Source organism: Panthera pardus, unplaced genomic scaffold (genome assembly GCF_024362965.1).
Source record: "Panthera pardus isolate Hobbes unplaced genomic scaffold, ASM2436296v1 HiC_scaffold_8, whole genome shotgun sequence".
Classification (NCBI taxonomy): Eukaryota; Metazoa; Chordata; class Mammalia; order Carnivora; family Felidae; genus Panthera; species Panthera pardus.
The window spans coordinates 151935678-151951048 of NW_026527013.1; the positions used below are offsets into that span (position 1 = coordinate 151935678).

The window sequence follows — 15371 nt, forward strand, 5'->3', positions numbered from 1 at the left end:
GAGAAGTTTGGAAAAGGGATTGAGCGGGAATTACAATGTCTTCCCACTCTGGTGTAGAATCAATAGGCATAATCAAGTAATCTGTCTCAAATAGACACTGATGCACATGCACAACCTGTAATTTACATACACGAACATACTCATAAACAAATATGGCCACTCTCCAAAGATATACTTACGTTCTTACTAACGTACATCACTAAAGTTGTAGGTGCATACATAGAAAAAGGACAAATCTTTTCTCAATGCAGACGTGTAAATAATCTCTAGGTGCATGTACATAAGCAGCAAACACACTAGAAGTATGCCCTGAGTTGACAACAAAGTAGCTGGTTTTGAAGGGAATTACACAATGAAGAGTAGGAGGAGAAACATCAGATGAAGTTTTAAGGGAGAGGAATACAGGTGAGAAAATAAATGAGGGATGGTCAGAAAATATTTCACAAGGCAATCTAATAATGAAGCTTGACTCCACAGCAGAAGTCCTTCTCGCTTGCCCAAAGCAGTATGGATCATGGGGGATTATTTCCAGACTTACGCATCTTTTGGCCCTTCCTGAGATAGATCAAAGACCTGTCGTGGATTCAGGTACCACATGAACATCTGCAGGACTTTGGTTCCCTGTAAGAAAAAAAAGAAAAAAAAAGGCAATAGGCAGAAACTTCCAAATATGAGCCGATCATTTAAAAAATAAAGATTTAAAAATAAGTAAATAAATAAATAAAAATGGGGGCACCTAGGTGGCTCAGGTGGTTAAGAGTCTGACTTTGGCTCAAGTCATGATCTCACAGTTTGTGAGTTCGATCTCCGCATCGGGCTCTGTGCTAACAGCTCAGGGCCTGGAGCCTGCATTGGATTCTGTGTCTCCCTCTCTTTCTGCCCTCCTCCACTCATGCTCTGTCTGTCTCTTTCCCTCTCAAAAATAAATAAACATTAAAAAGAATATTTTTAGTAAATTAAAAAAAAATAAAAATAAGTCCTCTTATCTAAAATACCACCTAATTATAAACAGTATAAAGTAGTAGTTAAAATCAGGGGCTTTAGGGGCGCCTGGGTGGCTCAGTCGGTTGAGTGCCAACTTTGGCTCAGGTCATGGTCTCACAGCTTGTGAGTTCGAGCCCCGCATCAGGCTCTGTGCTGACAGCTCGGAGCCTGGAGCCTGCTTCAGATTCTGTGCCTCCCTCTCTCTCTGCCCCAACCAACTCTCATTCTGTCTCTGTCTCTCTCAACAATAAATAAACATTAAAAAAAAAAAAATCAGGGGCTTTGGCCACCAATATGTAGGTTGAATGTCCAAGTGAGGTTTTTATCCAACCTGTGTTACTCTGGCCAAGTTCCTCAATTTCATTAAGCTTAGCTGCCTTCTTTTTATGAGGTTGGTTTTTTTTTTTTTAAGTTTTTTATTTTGAGAGTGAGAGAGAGCGCACCTATGCACAGGAGAGGGACAGAAAGAGAGGGAGAGAGAGAATCCCCAGCAGGCTCAGCCCTCTCGGCGTAGACCCTGACCTTTGGCTGTGTCTCACACCCATGAGATCATGACCTGATCCAAAATCAAGAACTGGACGCCCGGGGAACCCCAGCTTCCTTCTCTTTAATGTGGAGACAAGAATGCCTAGTTCACAGACTTGTTGCAAGGATTAAATGCAGTAACATTTGAGGGGCACATCGATTAAGTGTGTAATGAATGGTATCTACTGGTGTTACCATCACTCAACATAAAAATCCATGGAGGGGGCGCCTGGGTGGCTCAGTCGGTTAAGCGTCCGACTTCAGCTCGGGTCACGATCTCGCGGTCCGTGAGTTCGAGCCCCGCGTCGGGCTCTGGGCTGATGGCTCAGAGCCTGGAGCCTGCTTCCGATTCTGTGTGTCTCTCTCTCTCTGCCCCTCCCCCGTTCATGCTCTATCTCTCTGTCTCAAAAATAAATAAAAACATTAAAAAAAATTTTTTTTTAAATCCATGTAGGGAAATTATTTGTCAGTCCATGTAATTTAACATTAATTTTTACTTCATTGCACAGCTTACTTTTATCTTTGCATAATGTGAATATAGTCAGTGTGTGCAAAGTATGATTTTATTGAAATGATTTTTCTAAACTGAAACAAAAGAACAGAGGCTCCTATTATTTAGGAGATAGATATATATATTTAACTTCCTTAGTTATATCTTACTTTGATGTGTTCCCATTTCTGTGTCCCTACCTAAGTCCAACGGTTCTCACATGAACATTTTTGACTGATTTAAATAATTTATAATTGACATTTATAGAACAGATCACCATGGAAAAGATAAGGCAGTTCCAGAGACCTTTTTTTTTAAGAGAGAAAGAGAGAGAGAGAGAGCACATGGGAGAGGGGCAGAGGGAGGGGGAGGGTAGGAGGGAGGGAGAGAGGAAGGAAGAGAGAGAGAGAGCGCACATGGGAGAGGGGCAGAGGGAGGGGGAGGGTAGGAGGGAGAGAGAGAGAGAGGAAGAGAGAGAGAGAGAGAATGAATGAATCCCAAGCAGGCTCCATGCTCAGTGTGGAGCTAGATGGGGGCTCTATCCCAAGATCCCGGAATCATGACCTGAGCTGAAATCCAGAGTCTGATACTCAACTTACTGAGCGACCCAGGTGCCCCTAAGGAGATCATTTCTTAATAGTGCATTGAGCAAAGAAAAAAATGAAAGTTTTTTATTAAGCAGCATCAAAAGAGCTTGAAAACCTAGTAGGGTGCCTCATTTTAGGTCATTACCAGCCAGAGCAAATAACATTTCATCATTTGGGCAGTGCTTCTTGCCTATAATTACAGTTCCTTTATTAGATATCAAGATTGCTCTTCCTTAAAATATTCCCAAGTTTGTACACCTACTATGCTGTATTTGAGAGTCATTCTAGTTTAGCAGAAATAGTATGGTATTTGCATCTGTAATAACTTGGATGTTCTCATTAGGTGAGCATAAGCATTTAAAATCCTGCAGAAATCCAGCATATTAAATAGAAGGGCAACAGCTCCTTTCCTGGGGGATAATGAGAATTAAATGAATCAGTAATAGTTATGGATCTAACACAGTATGTGGCACAAAATAGCCTTCATAAAGGTTAGTCCCTTTCTTTGTTGCTCCTTGTTAATCTATTCATTAAATTGCACTTGAGGGTGTGAGGGCTAAAGTATAGCTTATAATTATCACATTGTTATGCCAGTTGTTACAGAGGCCAATGCAGGTCTTTTGTTCTACATTTCATCCAAACCTGTAATTTAGAAGTTCTGCTTTATCATGTGCTTGCTATAAATTTAGGAATCACATTCTATCCTTAATTGTCACAACTGATCCTTCACTTTCACCAAAGGACACATTTTGCTTCCCATAAAATTCAGAAACTGATTGAGATACAAAATACTAACTAAACACCGAATTGTTCTCTCTCTTCCCATGCTGGGCCTTGCTAGCACGTCAGCTGGGGATTATCTTGAGCAATCTTTTATGTTTAATAGGTAACACCAGAGTCATTTTAATGACCAATTTATAAACAATTTCCACTGACTTGCTAGAAAATTAATTTTTCAGTTTTAAATTCCTAGAGCGATAGGACCGGTTAATGTTAATTACTCTTTTCCACTTCTGGCTAATGTCGCTTCTATTATGCATACAATGCCAGGTAATGAACACCCTCCACAAATAAAACAAAAGGCACTGAGATGTGGTTTGTCTTCGACTAGACTTCTCTGAAAGGTTTGAGTGACCACACAGTCTTGTTTTTGCTCATTGTCAGTCTGTTCATGGGGACACCTGCTTATCTACATTTATCCTTTTGAGGAAGGGGAATCGAGGCTGGCGAGTTTTGCACTGAACACCTCTAGGAGGCGCCGTCGATAGCACAGCCTATCACAAGACCGTGCTCTGGTGCTGGGTAGTGATGAGGTGCATAACCATACACGGCTACCCTTTCAGAGTTTACATTCAGGTGTGATACAATTACTTCTTTTAAAAGTAGTCTTTCTAAAATACATTCCTTAGCGAAAACGGTAAGGGTCTGAAAAGGGCTGCATTGTTTTAAATCAGCCGTGGTGGGCGGAGACAGAAAAGGTCTAACACATCTAAGTCCCTTCTGTTCACTCAGCGGTTACCTCTGGGATGAGCTACTTTCAGGTTTAGGTAATTTATTCAATAGAACTGAATGGTTTGACAAATGCTAATTCACCAGGAAAGGGGTAATTTCTCTCTCACTGACAGGATTAAACCTACCAGTCATTGACACAACTGCCATTCACTAAGGAGTCCCAAACAGGCTCCCAGTCCTGAGACCCAACATGACAAATGCAAAAGCTGCAACATTTGTTTCTTTTTTGGTAGCCTATTCTGCCAGTTTGTTCTTCCGGCCCTTCCCCCCACTCTCCCCATATACCTGCCTTTCCTCCTAGCTTTCACTCCTGCTATAGCATGGAAAGAGCAAGCCACTAAGTTAAACCCCAGGACTACAAAGATAAACACAAAACTGCCCTAAAGTTCATCAAAATCTAGGAGGAAAGAAAGACACAATGTGTGCCAACAGTGAACACAGAGTCCTCTATTACGTCACATTAACGTCATACAATTAGTAAGCGGGGAAGGAGGTAGAGGGTTCATGGGCTACAACTTTTAGGCTTGGGCCCTTGTAAGCCTCAGATACTGGTTACTCAGGGGTTTTGGTTTGTTTCTTTTGTTTTATTCTTGAAAAAAGCTGCAACTTTCTGCAAGAGTATTATACATCTCTCTAAATGAAAAAAATCGCTTGAACGTCAATTGCAACCCATGGTGGGAGGTCCTCAGACACATGGTTGTAGGCATACCTCCTCATCGACTACAGCGCCTGCTAAGATATTGGGAGACTGGGTATCTCCAATGGAGTGATGAGTCTGTTCCTTCTGGCTCCAGGCATTGGGGAACAGGCTGGGACAGGAGAAAACAACTTCCCAGAAAATAGGCAGACTGTTCTAGAGGGAAATAAACAGGTTTCATCTACTCACCTACTAGGTGCCAGGTACAGTCTTAGGTGAGAAGAGAGAGAGAAATGGACAAAACAGAGATCTTGCCCCCCAGAGGAAGTTCTATGTGTTATTCATAAAAAAAAATATGATAATGACTTAGTGGTATGGAGGGCCCATTCAGAACGAATCAGCTCAAACAGAAGCACCAAAACTGTCCTGTAGCCCGCAACAGTCTGGTAGCTTACTAAGTAAGCATGCCTTGGTTTATGTCACAGAGGTAGTATCTAGATCACGGCAAAAGCTGCCCAGAAAGTCCTGAGGACAATAAAAGCTAGCAGAAAAGAGAGATTCAGACATCATTATTTCAAACTGGCTTCCAACAATCCCAAAAGAATACCTGGTTTATTTAAACATATTAGGCTCCTCCTCTGGGCACATGTGTATGCTCAGGAGGCTCAGAAGGAGACAGATGCAGAAGAAATCAGTCCACTGAAGACGGCGAATGCTACGGGAGAGATGCCTACTGAGAAGTAGGAGCGGCCAGAGCAGATACTCTTAAGACCAAATCTGGGGATTAGATGAAGGCATCTATATATGATATCTGAACCGTTTCTTGGAAGACAAGTTAACCATTTCTCTGTATGTGGGGAAGAGAACAGTGAAAGCACATGACATACAAAACACAAGACATGCCATGGGGACACTCCATTCTGTTCAGTCTCTGCACCATGAGGCAGGAGTGCTGGGAGATGAAACTGCCCAAGTGAGTTTGTAGATTAAGTTGCTAAGGGGCTTGGGCTTTATTTTATAGGCAAGAAGAGTCACAGAAATGTTTTAGTCCGGGGAACCACTCACACCTTGACTAAGAACGTAGACATCCAGGGGGGCCCTACCCATAGCAAAGGAGGTGGGGCCTTGGGGAAGCATAGCCCTCATGAATGGGATTAGCCCCCTGATAAAAGAGACCCCAAAGAGGTCCCTCATCGCTTCTGCCACATGAAGATACAGCAAGAGGACACAGCGAGAGGATGGCCCTCCCAACCAGGAAGTGGAACTCACCAGCCACAGTATCTGCTGATGCCTTAATCATAGACTTCCAGCCCCGAGAAACGTTTAAGAAAGGAATTCCTGTTATTTAAGCCACCTAGTCTATGGGATTCAGTTATAGCAGCCTGGGTAGACCAAGACAGCTACCCCCACACTCCCACCAGTACTGTAACTTAGAAAAGGGACTTCCTACAGATTTACTGTTTAGTTGTTTTAATTCCATCTGTTGAGGCTGGCTTGACAAGAAGAACATCTACTGCCTACCCTTCTGCCCACCTCCCAGCCTATTCTAAGCATTAGGAGCCTAAATTTTATCTAGACATCATGGTTCTTGATTTATCCCCAGGTTGAACATCACAGAAAATAATTAAGGTTGTTTGGCCAAGTATTTAGAAAGTTTGGGGACTCAAACATTTGAGGTTATTGCCTTTTTGTCTCCTTCTCCCACCATGGTTGACTTGAGCCTGACCTGGGGGTGGGGATGACCCTGGACTGAGGCGGCCTATCCTGAGATGATGGTGTGTGCTCAGCATGAGCCTGTCCACCAACTGGATACCCCTTTCCTCTTGTCACCTACTGATAAGGTCCCTGGGAATCCAAGTCAGGTATTCAACTCATGCCACCCCTCAACCTGGGATTTCACGCTCAACAGTGTGAGAAGCCAGGGTCCGGATGCCCTTGACCGTCACAGGATTGACTAGGTGGAATCACTCTAGTGGTCAGAATACCTGTTTAACCCTGAACCTGTAACCTAAGTCAATGGAAATGAAGTCCTGAGATGGAGCCTGCAGGAGACACTGTGTGAAATGACATCAGGAGACGTCAGAAATGTCTGTAAGACTCAGAAAAAAGATGTTAATGAGTCAGGGACACCCAAGACAAACACTAACTTCTAAAGTTATAGCAGAGGTGAGTATAAGGGAGGGCCTATGGCTTGAGTCCTCAAGTTTCCACACAGAGGAGGGGACTTGCCGGGGTAAAACTCTATCTCCCAGGTATTACGTCTGCTCCACAGGAGACACTCAAACATAATGCAGGGGTCCCTGATTCCAGTTCCTGTTTCCCCGAATGATTCAGATCCGACCCACGATAGTGCTGCCGATCTCAAAAACTTTCAAAACACCCAGAATCATCTCTACCCTTAAGTGTTGGAAAAACAATTATTATAAAATATCTGTTTAAAACAAATTATTGTTTCAAAAGGTCATGGAAGCAGTATCAAATGTGTTCATCTCAATATATTCCTGCAAAGTGTTGGGCGAATTTCTGTACACACAAAAAATACAGAAATTGTAAAAGCTGTAGGCATCTTTCTTGCCAGAAGATGGCGATACAGTCTAGTTATTTACTTAAGAGAAACTAAATTTTGCCGCCCAAGCAAATTTAAATAAAGGTTTGAAGCCTAAGCTTCCGAGATGGAGTGCTTTATATCTACAAAATGATAAGCAAAATAAATCAGTTATTAAAAGGCAAAAAACAAAACAAAACAAAACAGGATTTAACAACAACAATGAACTATTTCTCCATTGATTGCAGTAACCCTGGCTAATCAGAGTGTGGTCTCTGAGTAGCAGTAACACCCGCCTGAGAGCCTCTTAGAAAAGCAGAATCTTAGGGCCACCTGCCTGGGGTCCACATGCCCTGTTTTCACTGCCACCCTCAGTTCTCTTTTGACCTTTTAGTCTCAACTAAGGTGGTGGGTGGGGGAGGGCAAAATGATGGAGGAAACAAGATTCAAGGGAGCCGAGAAATGAGAAACTGCTTCACTATTCACCTGCTGACTCCCCATTACATGGCTGAATCTACCCTCATCGGCGATGTGAAGGCACAGGACAGCCACAGCATAGGAAGAGGCTAGCCCTAACGGGGGAGGTGGATCATCTCCGACCGTGGCCCTTCCCTACTCACTACAACTGAGGATTCAGCTGTGCCTTCCTAAGACTGAAGACGGAGATCAGTTTGAATGATTCCGATTGCCCGTAGGGATTTGGATTTCTTTAAAGCTTTCTCAACATGTCACACTGCACTTAGAAACAATGCTCTTTACAGTGATTAGGCTTAGTACGGAATTCTACTTTATGGAGAAAGTATGTAGAAATGTCAAGTTATTCAACATTCATTCTGATTTGGTTAGCCATACTTCTGAGAATCCTAGATTGTCTAGAAGTAACCTCATAAGCCAAAAAGCACAAAATGAGAGCAAATCACTTCAGTCTTTTGTCTCTAATTAAACTGGGCATTTTTTTATTTGAATATGTCGCTGTCCCTTGTAGCTCCTCAAACACGTCATAACTTTTTTTCCGAAATAATTCTTCCCCTTCCTGAATACTCATCAGTAATAAAGCCACTGTCCTGATAATCTTCTGTAGAACGCTGGTTGCTTGTTATACAACTATTTGTTCACTTCTATATGCCACATACTAGAAATCAGAGGTTGGAAGGTACAGCCCTGGGCAGTAGAGAGCCTGTATCTTAACAGAACACTTATGTTTCAATTCACAAAATACAAGTTTGTTCTGAGGGTTAAGGGAGCACGGTGGACAGGGTGATTAATTTTGAGAAATGGTTCAGAAAAGTGCTACCAACCCTTAAAGGATGAACAGGAATTTGCCACCAAGAGAGAAGGCAAGAGGCATTACTCCAGCTTTCTCTCTCTGCACAACTAAGTAGTCCATCTTTAATTCAGCTACTTCAGTGGCACCATTTCCTTACCACTCCCAAGTCACTGTTTGCCTCTGAAATTCCAGAGCACTCTCAGTTTGATCCACTCAATTTAGAACTCATATATTGTTAATGTTGCTTGAATTATTTTTCCCATTTGCCCTTTTGGTGTCATTAACAAGATGTCCTTAGAAAATTTACTTAAGCTCTCTTGAGCTGTTTTCTATTTAGTGAAATAGGTAGCAACATCAGATCATCTCTGAACTCCGTGGCATTACCAATTTATACAGAGATTCCAACAGGAATGGGCTCTACCTTTACTGAACTGTCTGCTCCTGAAAGGCAGGATCACCTGCAAGTTTCTAAATGCCCTAGGAAAAAGACGTATGGTTTAAGGAGTACATCTTCTAGAATGAATCTCATGGAAAAATATATTGGAAATTAGCATGTGGTATTCAAGTGGCCCAAATCACAGAGTCCATTACATTAGCTTTGCTCTGTTCTATGGTCCCCAAACAAACCCCCAACCCTCATGAGGCTATTTTCACTCCTGAAAATCTCCTCCAGTGATTAGATCCAGTCTTAGGGTCATTACCGTATGAAGATCATCACTCACCAACTTAAAAAAGCAGGATGCTGAAATTAGGTATCTGCTTATAACCCATTGCCCTGTTGTCCACAATGTTCAAAGATTTTTAACAGAACAAGTTATCAAGAATTTTAAAGGAAAGAAAGAAAGGGAGAAAAAATATTGTCTTTATATCACAAGCTCTCATAAGAGAAGCTTTATTATAATTAATCCATTCTGGAAAATGCCCAATATCCCTAGTAGTAAGAACATCATTCTGGACTGTTGGGTCAACCCTAATTATATGATTCCCCTCCTTATGTGGGGTAACCAAACAGTTTCAAATCTTTACTTTTTAAGTGTGAAACTTCAAGGGTTCTCACCTCAAAATGTAAAATGTGCACTTAGTGGACAGAGAAAATATTTTACCATCCAATCTCACATGAAAATAGAAAAAAAATCAAAGCCAGTGAAGAGTCTTGATAAGAAGCCTCAGAGGAGGTAGAGAAGTATATGAGGAGACAAAAGCCTAGATTCCAGAACAAATTTTGTCCTCTAAAGATCTGTGTTACTTCAGGTATATCATTACACATAAGTGTTCTTGGGCTACTTATTTATCCTCGAATGAGGTTGTTATTAATTATGCTACAAGATTTGGGCAGAGACCAAATGAAACCTTTAGGTGGTGATATTTTTGATAGTATTGGTGGCATTTGTTGTTAATGATCATTGGGAATGATGAGTGATTCACTGTTCTCACTCTCCTCTGAGGAGAGGGACAAAAGTGGTCAGGTCTAACCTACAACGAGAAGCAATAAAGAGAAGTTCGTTAAGAGTTTCCTAACTATAAGAGTTAAGAAATTCTGAAACATATTAACTAAGAGATTTGGGGATGACCTTTTTTAAAAATCTGTAAGGGAGATGTGAGCAGTTAGGCTTCTGGTACATCTCTGGTATAGTGGAAGCTGAGGGATAAATCATAGAACCTCTAGGTTTTGCCTAACCCGGAAACATGGATGGCTGTCCCCTACTGCAGCAACAGTCACCATGTCCCTGAGAAACTGGTTGTCTTCCATTGCTTGTCCTAGGTGGTACTGTTTTAAATTGGTGTTGAGAACTATTTTCTTTTTTTTTAAATATGAAGTTTATTGTCAAATGGGTTTCCATATAACACCCAATGCTCATCCCAACAGGTGCCCTCCTCAGTCCCCCTCACCCACCCTCCTCTCCCTCCCACTCCCCATCAACTCTCAGTTTATTCTCAGGTTTTTTTTTTTATTTTTTTTTAATGTTTATTTATTTGTGAGACAGAGAGAGACAGAGCATGAAGGGGGGAGGGTCAGAGAGAGGGAGACACAGAATCTGAAACAGGCTCCAGGCTCCGAGCTGTCAGCACAGAGCCCGACGCGGGGCTCGAACTCACGGACCGCGAGATCGTGACCTAAGCCCAAGTCGGCCGCTCAACCGACTGAGCCACCCAGGCGCCCCTATTCTCAGTTTTTAAGAGTCTCTTATGGTTTGGCTCCCTCCCTCTCTAACTTTATTTCCCCCCTTCCCCTCCCCCATGGTCTTCTGTTAAGTTTCTCAGGATCCACATAGGAGTGAAAACATCTGGAATCTGTCCTTCTCTGTATGACTTATTTCACTTAGCATAACACTCTCCAGTTCCATCCATGTTGCTACAAAAGGCCATATTTCATTCTTTCTCATTGCCATGTAGTATTCCATTGTGTATATAAACCACAATTTCTTTATCCATTCATCAGTTGATGGACATTTAAACACTATGGGATTCAGCGAAAGCAGTCCTGAGAGGAAAATACATTGCAATCCAGGCCTATCTCAAGAAACAAGAAAAATCCCAAATACAAAATCTAATGCACACCTAAAGGAAACAGAAGCAGAAATTATGGAGAACTATTTTCAAGAGAACTATTTTCAAGTTAAACTCATGAAAACGACTCACCTGGTTGCCTCCGCTCTTGGGGTTCACAAACACAAGCAAGGGCTTCATGAGAGGAGAAGAGATAGGTTTTATCACAAAAGGTCGACCTTTGTTTTCCTGCTGAAGGAAGAAAGCAACACTATTGAGACATCCATCCATGACTCAGACAAGTGGCCTGGAAGCAACGGAAGGGAGTAATTACCAGAACCCCCACCGGCCCTAACCCTTGCTCCTCCAAAATAAAAAAAGCTACATCTTGTTTTACACGGCTTACTCTAAAAAAGACAGTCCATATAAAGCTTAGAAAAAGGATCTCAAGCTATAATTTTCCCTTGGGAAGTAAGCATGCTTCTGATTTGACTCTGTACACTCTGAGCATTCTAGAAATGTTAGCTCTTCATCTTTATCTTCATCATCTTTGGGATGACACTTCCATGGACAAGTGCAAACGCTCTGATTCTGAAGCAGCAGGAGGTTATAGAGAGGGAGACATCTTAAAGAAACAGAGAGGATTCCAATGTGGTCACAGGGTAGAGAAGGAGGGAAGAAGGGTAGAAAACTTATCAGAAAAATAAGCTTGGGCCAGATCACATCGGACAGGGGTGGCTACAGTAAGGAGGATGTAGTTCACCGCGACATAGTCCTGAAACACTTACTTCAGTTCCTCTTTTACTGGCTTTTCTTTTAAAGCTTGTTCTCTTCTTCTTCCGATTTGAAGCCTTCAGCGAGTTCTGTAGGGAAAGAAAGAAACACCTGAGCCCAGAGGCAGACAGCCCAGGAGCTTCCCATGCAGAACCATGTAGAAGGTGAGGGCAGCACATGCTGTTCCACGCATGCTTCTCATGCTTTGACACTTCCAAGCCACTGTTCATGGGTAAGCCACAGACAGAAACCAGTCGAGTGCTTCAGAGTGAGCGACTGACTCCCCACCACACGGAGAGGCAGGGAGTTAGAACCCTGGAGGCTCTCATGGACTCACATAACAACACATGTTATACCTGCCAACCCTCCCAGTAAAAATGGAAGAATCCCAAATTCTCTGAGGGGCTCCAGTCTCCCGCCCAACCAGGTCCGTCTCCCGCCCAACCAAGTTCAAGTTCATCTCCTGGTATGGAGATCACCTATGTGGAAATGTAAAAAAGGAGGCCATTTTTCATGTTTTTCTATTTTCTTTTTTTTTTTTTTTCTGTTTACTTTTTTTGGTAATGACCTTTCTAGTAATAGTCATACAGTGATTGAACCCTAAGGGAACATTATGATTCAACTATCCTATCAGCACTGATGGCTAAGTTTTAAAATGCAGAGATAAGACTCACCGTAAGTTACTTCTATTACTAGAGTGACAGTCAGTGCTCTCTTTCTCTAAAGACCTATTGGTTTAAAATGTCTTGGGGTGCCTGGGTGGCTCAGTCAGTTGAGCGTCCAGCTTTAGCTCAGGTCATGATCTCACGGTCCGTGAGTTTGAGCCCCGTGTCGGGCTCTGTGCTGACAGCTCAGAGCCTGGAGCCTGTTTCAGATTCTGTGTCTCCCTCTCTCTCTGCTCCTCCCCGCTCATGCTCTGTCTCTCTCTCTCTCAAAAATAAATAAACATTAAAAAATAAAAAAAAAAAAAAAAATGTCTTCCCTCCCCTGGTAGCCTTGATTTGTCCTTCTCATAGAAGTGCCTCCAACTTGTTGAAATACAGTGACCCCCAAATTTACTTTCCCTGTTTTTCTCTTTCTAGGAATTATACGGACCACAACTTTCTGATTACTTCAACTAACTCTTAATATATGATACAGATGCTTCGCGAAGAACCTCTCTTAGGGGACAGTCACAACTCACTGGTTTAATTAGTGGAGAGTCAGTAATTAACTAGATTGCCATCTTCACAAAGGCAAGATGTTACTATCACATCATAGATGTTTAACAAATGTTGAAAGCCTGAAACACAGAATTCTTAACTTAAAAGTTTATATGAGCATACACACATGCATTGCTTGAGCAGTTAAAGATTCTCAAACAGCTTCAAGAAACTTAGAGACCTACTTTTTTACTTTGCGGGGTATTTCTTTTCTTAGAGCATTCAAAATAAACCTTACTCTAGAGTACACATATTAACACATTTGAATTAGCAAGAATGAAACTATTTAACTTTTATTTTACTTTCATATGGACCATAAAAAAACAAAAACAAAAACACGCTGCTCTGTAGCTGGAGCTCGTCGAGAATGAAGGAAATTTTCTTGAAGCACCATTTGTCCCAAAGTTTTCTTCCCCCATCAGATTAAAAGAGTTTTCAGGCTCTGAGTCTCACCAGAGGAGAGAGATCCAGAAGTTCATGGGTGCTTTAGACCAAAGGTCATTTCTCACCACTCACTGTAGACTATACTTCTCCTGCAAAAAGATCTCCAAGTTTCTGAATTCCTCTTTAAATGGGTCTACTATCACGTTCCACTTTGGAAAAACTTTCGCATTATTAAAGTCTTTCCCATATTTTAACTACTTTGTTTAAAAAGGCAAGAAAAACCATCTGGAAAAAACCATCTGGAAATTTTAAACACTTAATTGGCCAAATGTCCCAAGAAGAATCCTAGAGACTGTTAGGATGGCAATTAATGATACTGCGTGGTTCTCAACCAATCACACACGTTGGCCTCATCCAGGGTTCTTTTAAAAATGCTGACACGTGGCCCTCCAAATACTCTTTTGTTTGGGGTGAAGCCCAGGCAAACATACTTTTCAAAAGCTCCCCAGGCAACTCCAGTGCGTAGCCAGAGCTGAGAACCTCTGAAGTCAAAGGGAAAAGTGAGGAGACATACATACTGCACTAAAGCACAATACCAATGGGATGAGGAGCATGAGCTGTGGAATCTGACCTGCTGGATGTTAGTTCTGGGTCTTCCGGTTACGAGATCTAGGACCTTGGCCAAGGAAGTCAAGCTCTTGAAATGACAGTCTCTTAATTTTTAAAATGAAGATGATAATACCTACCTCATGGGACAGTTGTGAAGTTTAAAGGAAAAAAGGTATGTGAAGCAGTTAGCTTGGTGTCAGCCCATGATAAGCACCTCCATCAATGTGGCCTCATTCACAGCTGTATATCCCCAGCACTGAGCCCAAATGCCTGGCACCGAGTATGCACTCGAATCATTGTTGACATGAATCAGTATTGTAATTCCCAGCACTTACTGAGTCTTTCCTGATATTGGAAAGGATCCCCTGGAAGTGAATGCTTGCCTCCTAGCTTCTTTGTTGTTTTAGTTCATTTATCGCCCAGAGCAAGGTAGGGAGCCAAGTGCTTTCAGGAACACGCTACAGGCCTTGGTTCCTGGCACGAGTCAGTAACTAAACTCTAAGAGAGAAGTCTAATGGATCAGGCTAAGATTGTTTCCCAAACTTGCCTCATCACAGAAATCACAGTTCTCCAGGTGATTCTGCTGATCAAGCATGTTTGGGAAACAGAGTTAGCAAAACACATCAAAAGACTTGATGTCTGAAAACAGAGCAGGCAAGGAACTCAACTCTAATAGGGAACAGACATACACAATGGCCTTTTTAACACAGATGCAGCAAATACAAATGCTTCTGGGCCTCATGGAGCCAAATGCACGTGAGGTCCTCTTCATCTCACAGAACAAAAAGGGAGCCAAGATGAAGCACAGTGATTGACTTACAGTACCTGGATGCTTCTATGTGAGCTCTGAGTTAAGCTTACAGCCCGATGGATAGTCAAATAGCAAAAGATAAGCAGTATGGAATTTCACAGCACACCTTGAAATTCTTGAGGCTTCCTTCTGTTCATGTGTATATATGTATCTCAGTCCCAACATAGAACTTCTTTTAGAAAGTATCATAACAGATGGATGTGAAAGCAGATTTGGGTTGTGTTTCAGCCATGACAAGATAAGTCACCTCGTCTTGCTAATCTAAGACATTGCTCATCCTGCCTGGGTCAGTCTTGTTGTGAGAGTTAAAATAGCAGGCTTTTCAAGAACATAAAAATTATGCCAAGAAGTTATATTTTCGAATTGTTGGTGCTGTTATTCAAGAAACCAGCGGTGCATGTACTGCATTCAAAAACAAAGCATCCCCGGCATCAAGGGCAGCTAACTCAGTGATACAAAGGCTTCATTTAGCAAGTTCAATACCATCCAAACGGTGAAATGCTGTACCCTCATGTGGATTTTTGCATTCTTCAGATTGTAACTGCATCTACCACTCT

General features: G+C 42.0%; 1 protein-coding gene across 12 annotated transcripts in view; it reads right to left on the reverse strand.

Moving 5' to 3' along the window:
- The window catches only part of DGKI (diacylglycerol kinase iota), a 449436-nt gene that overhangs the window by 208924 nt on the left and 225141 nt on the right, over window positions 1-15371 (reverse strand). For 5 of the 12 annotated variants that reach the window (XM_019452873.2, XM_019452870.2, XM_019452868.2 and 2 more), the window contains 4 exons: window positions 12165-12287; window positions 11823-11897; window positions 11188-11286; window positions 539-621 (listed from right to left, as the gene is read on the reverse strand). In XM_019452873.2, coding sequence (XP_019308418.2) covers window positions 539-621; window positions 11188-11286; window positions 11823-11897; window positions 12165-12287 — 380 coding nt within the window. The remainder of the gene's footprint in view (window positions 1-538; window positions 622-11187; window positions 11287-11822; window positions 11898-12164; window positions 12288-15371) is intronic. The other 7 variants (XM_019452874.2, XM_019452871.2, XM_019452877.2 and 4 more) reach the window with 3 other exon arrangements.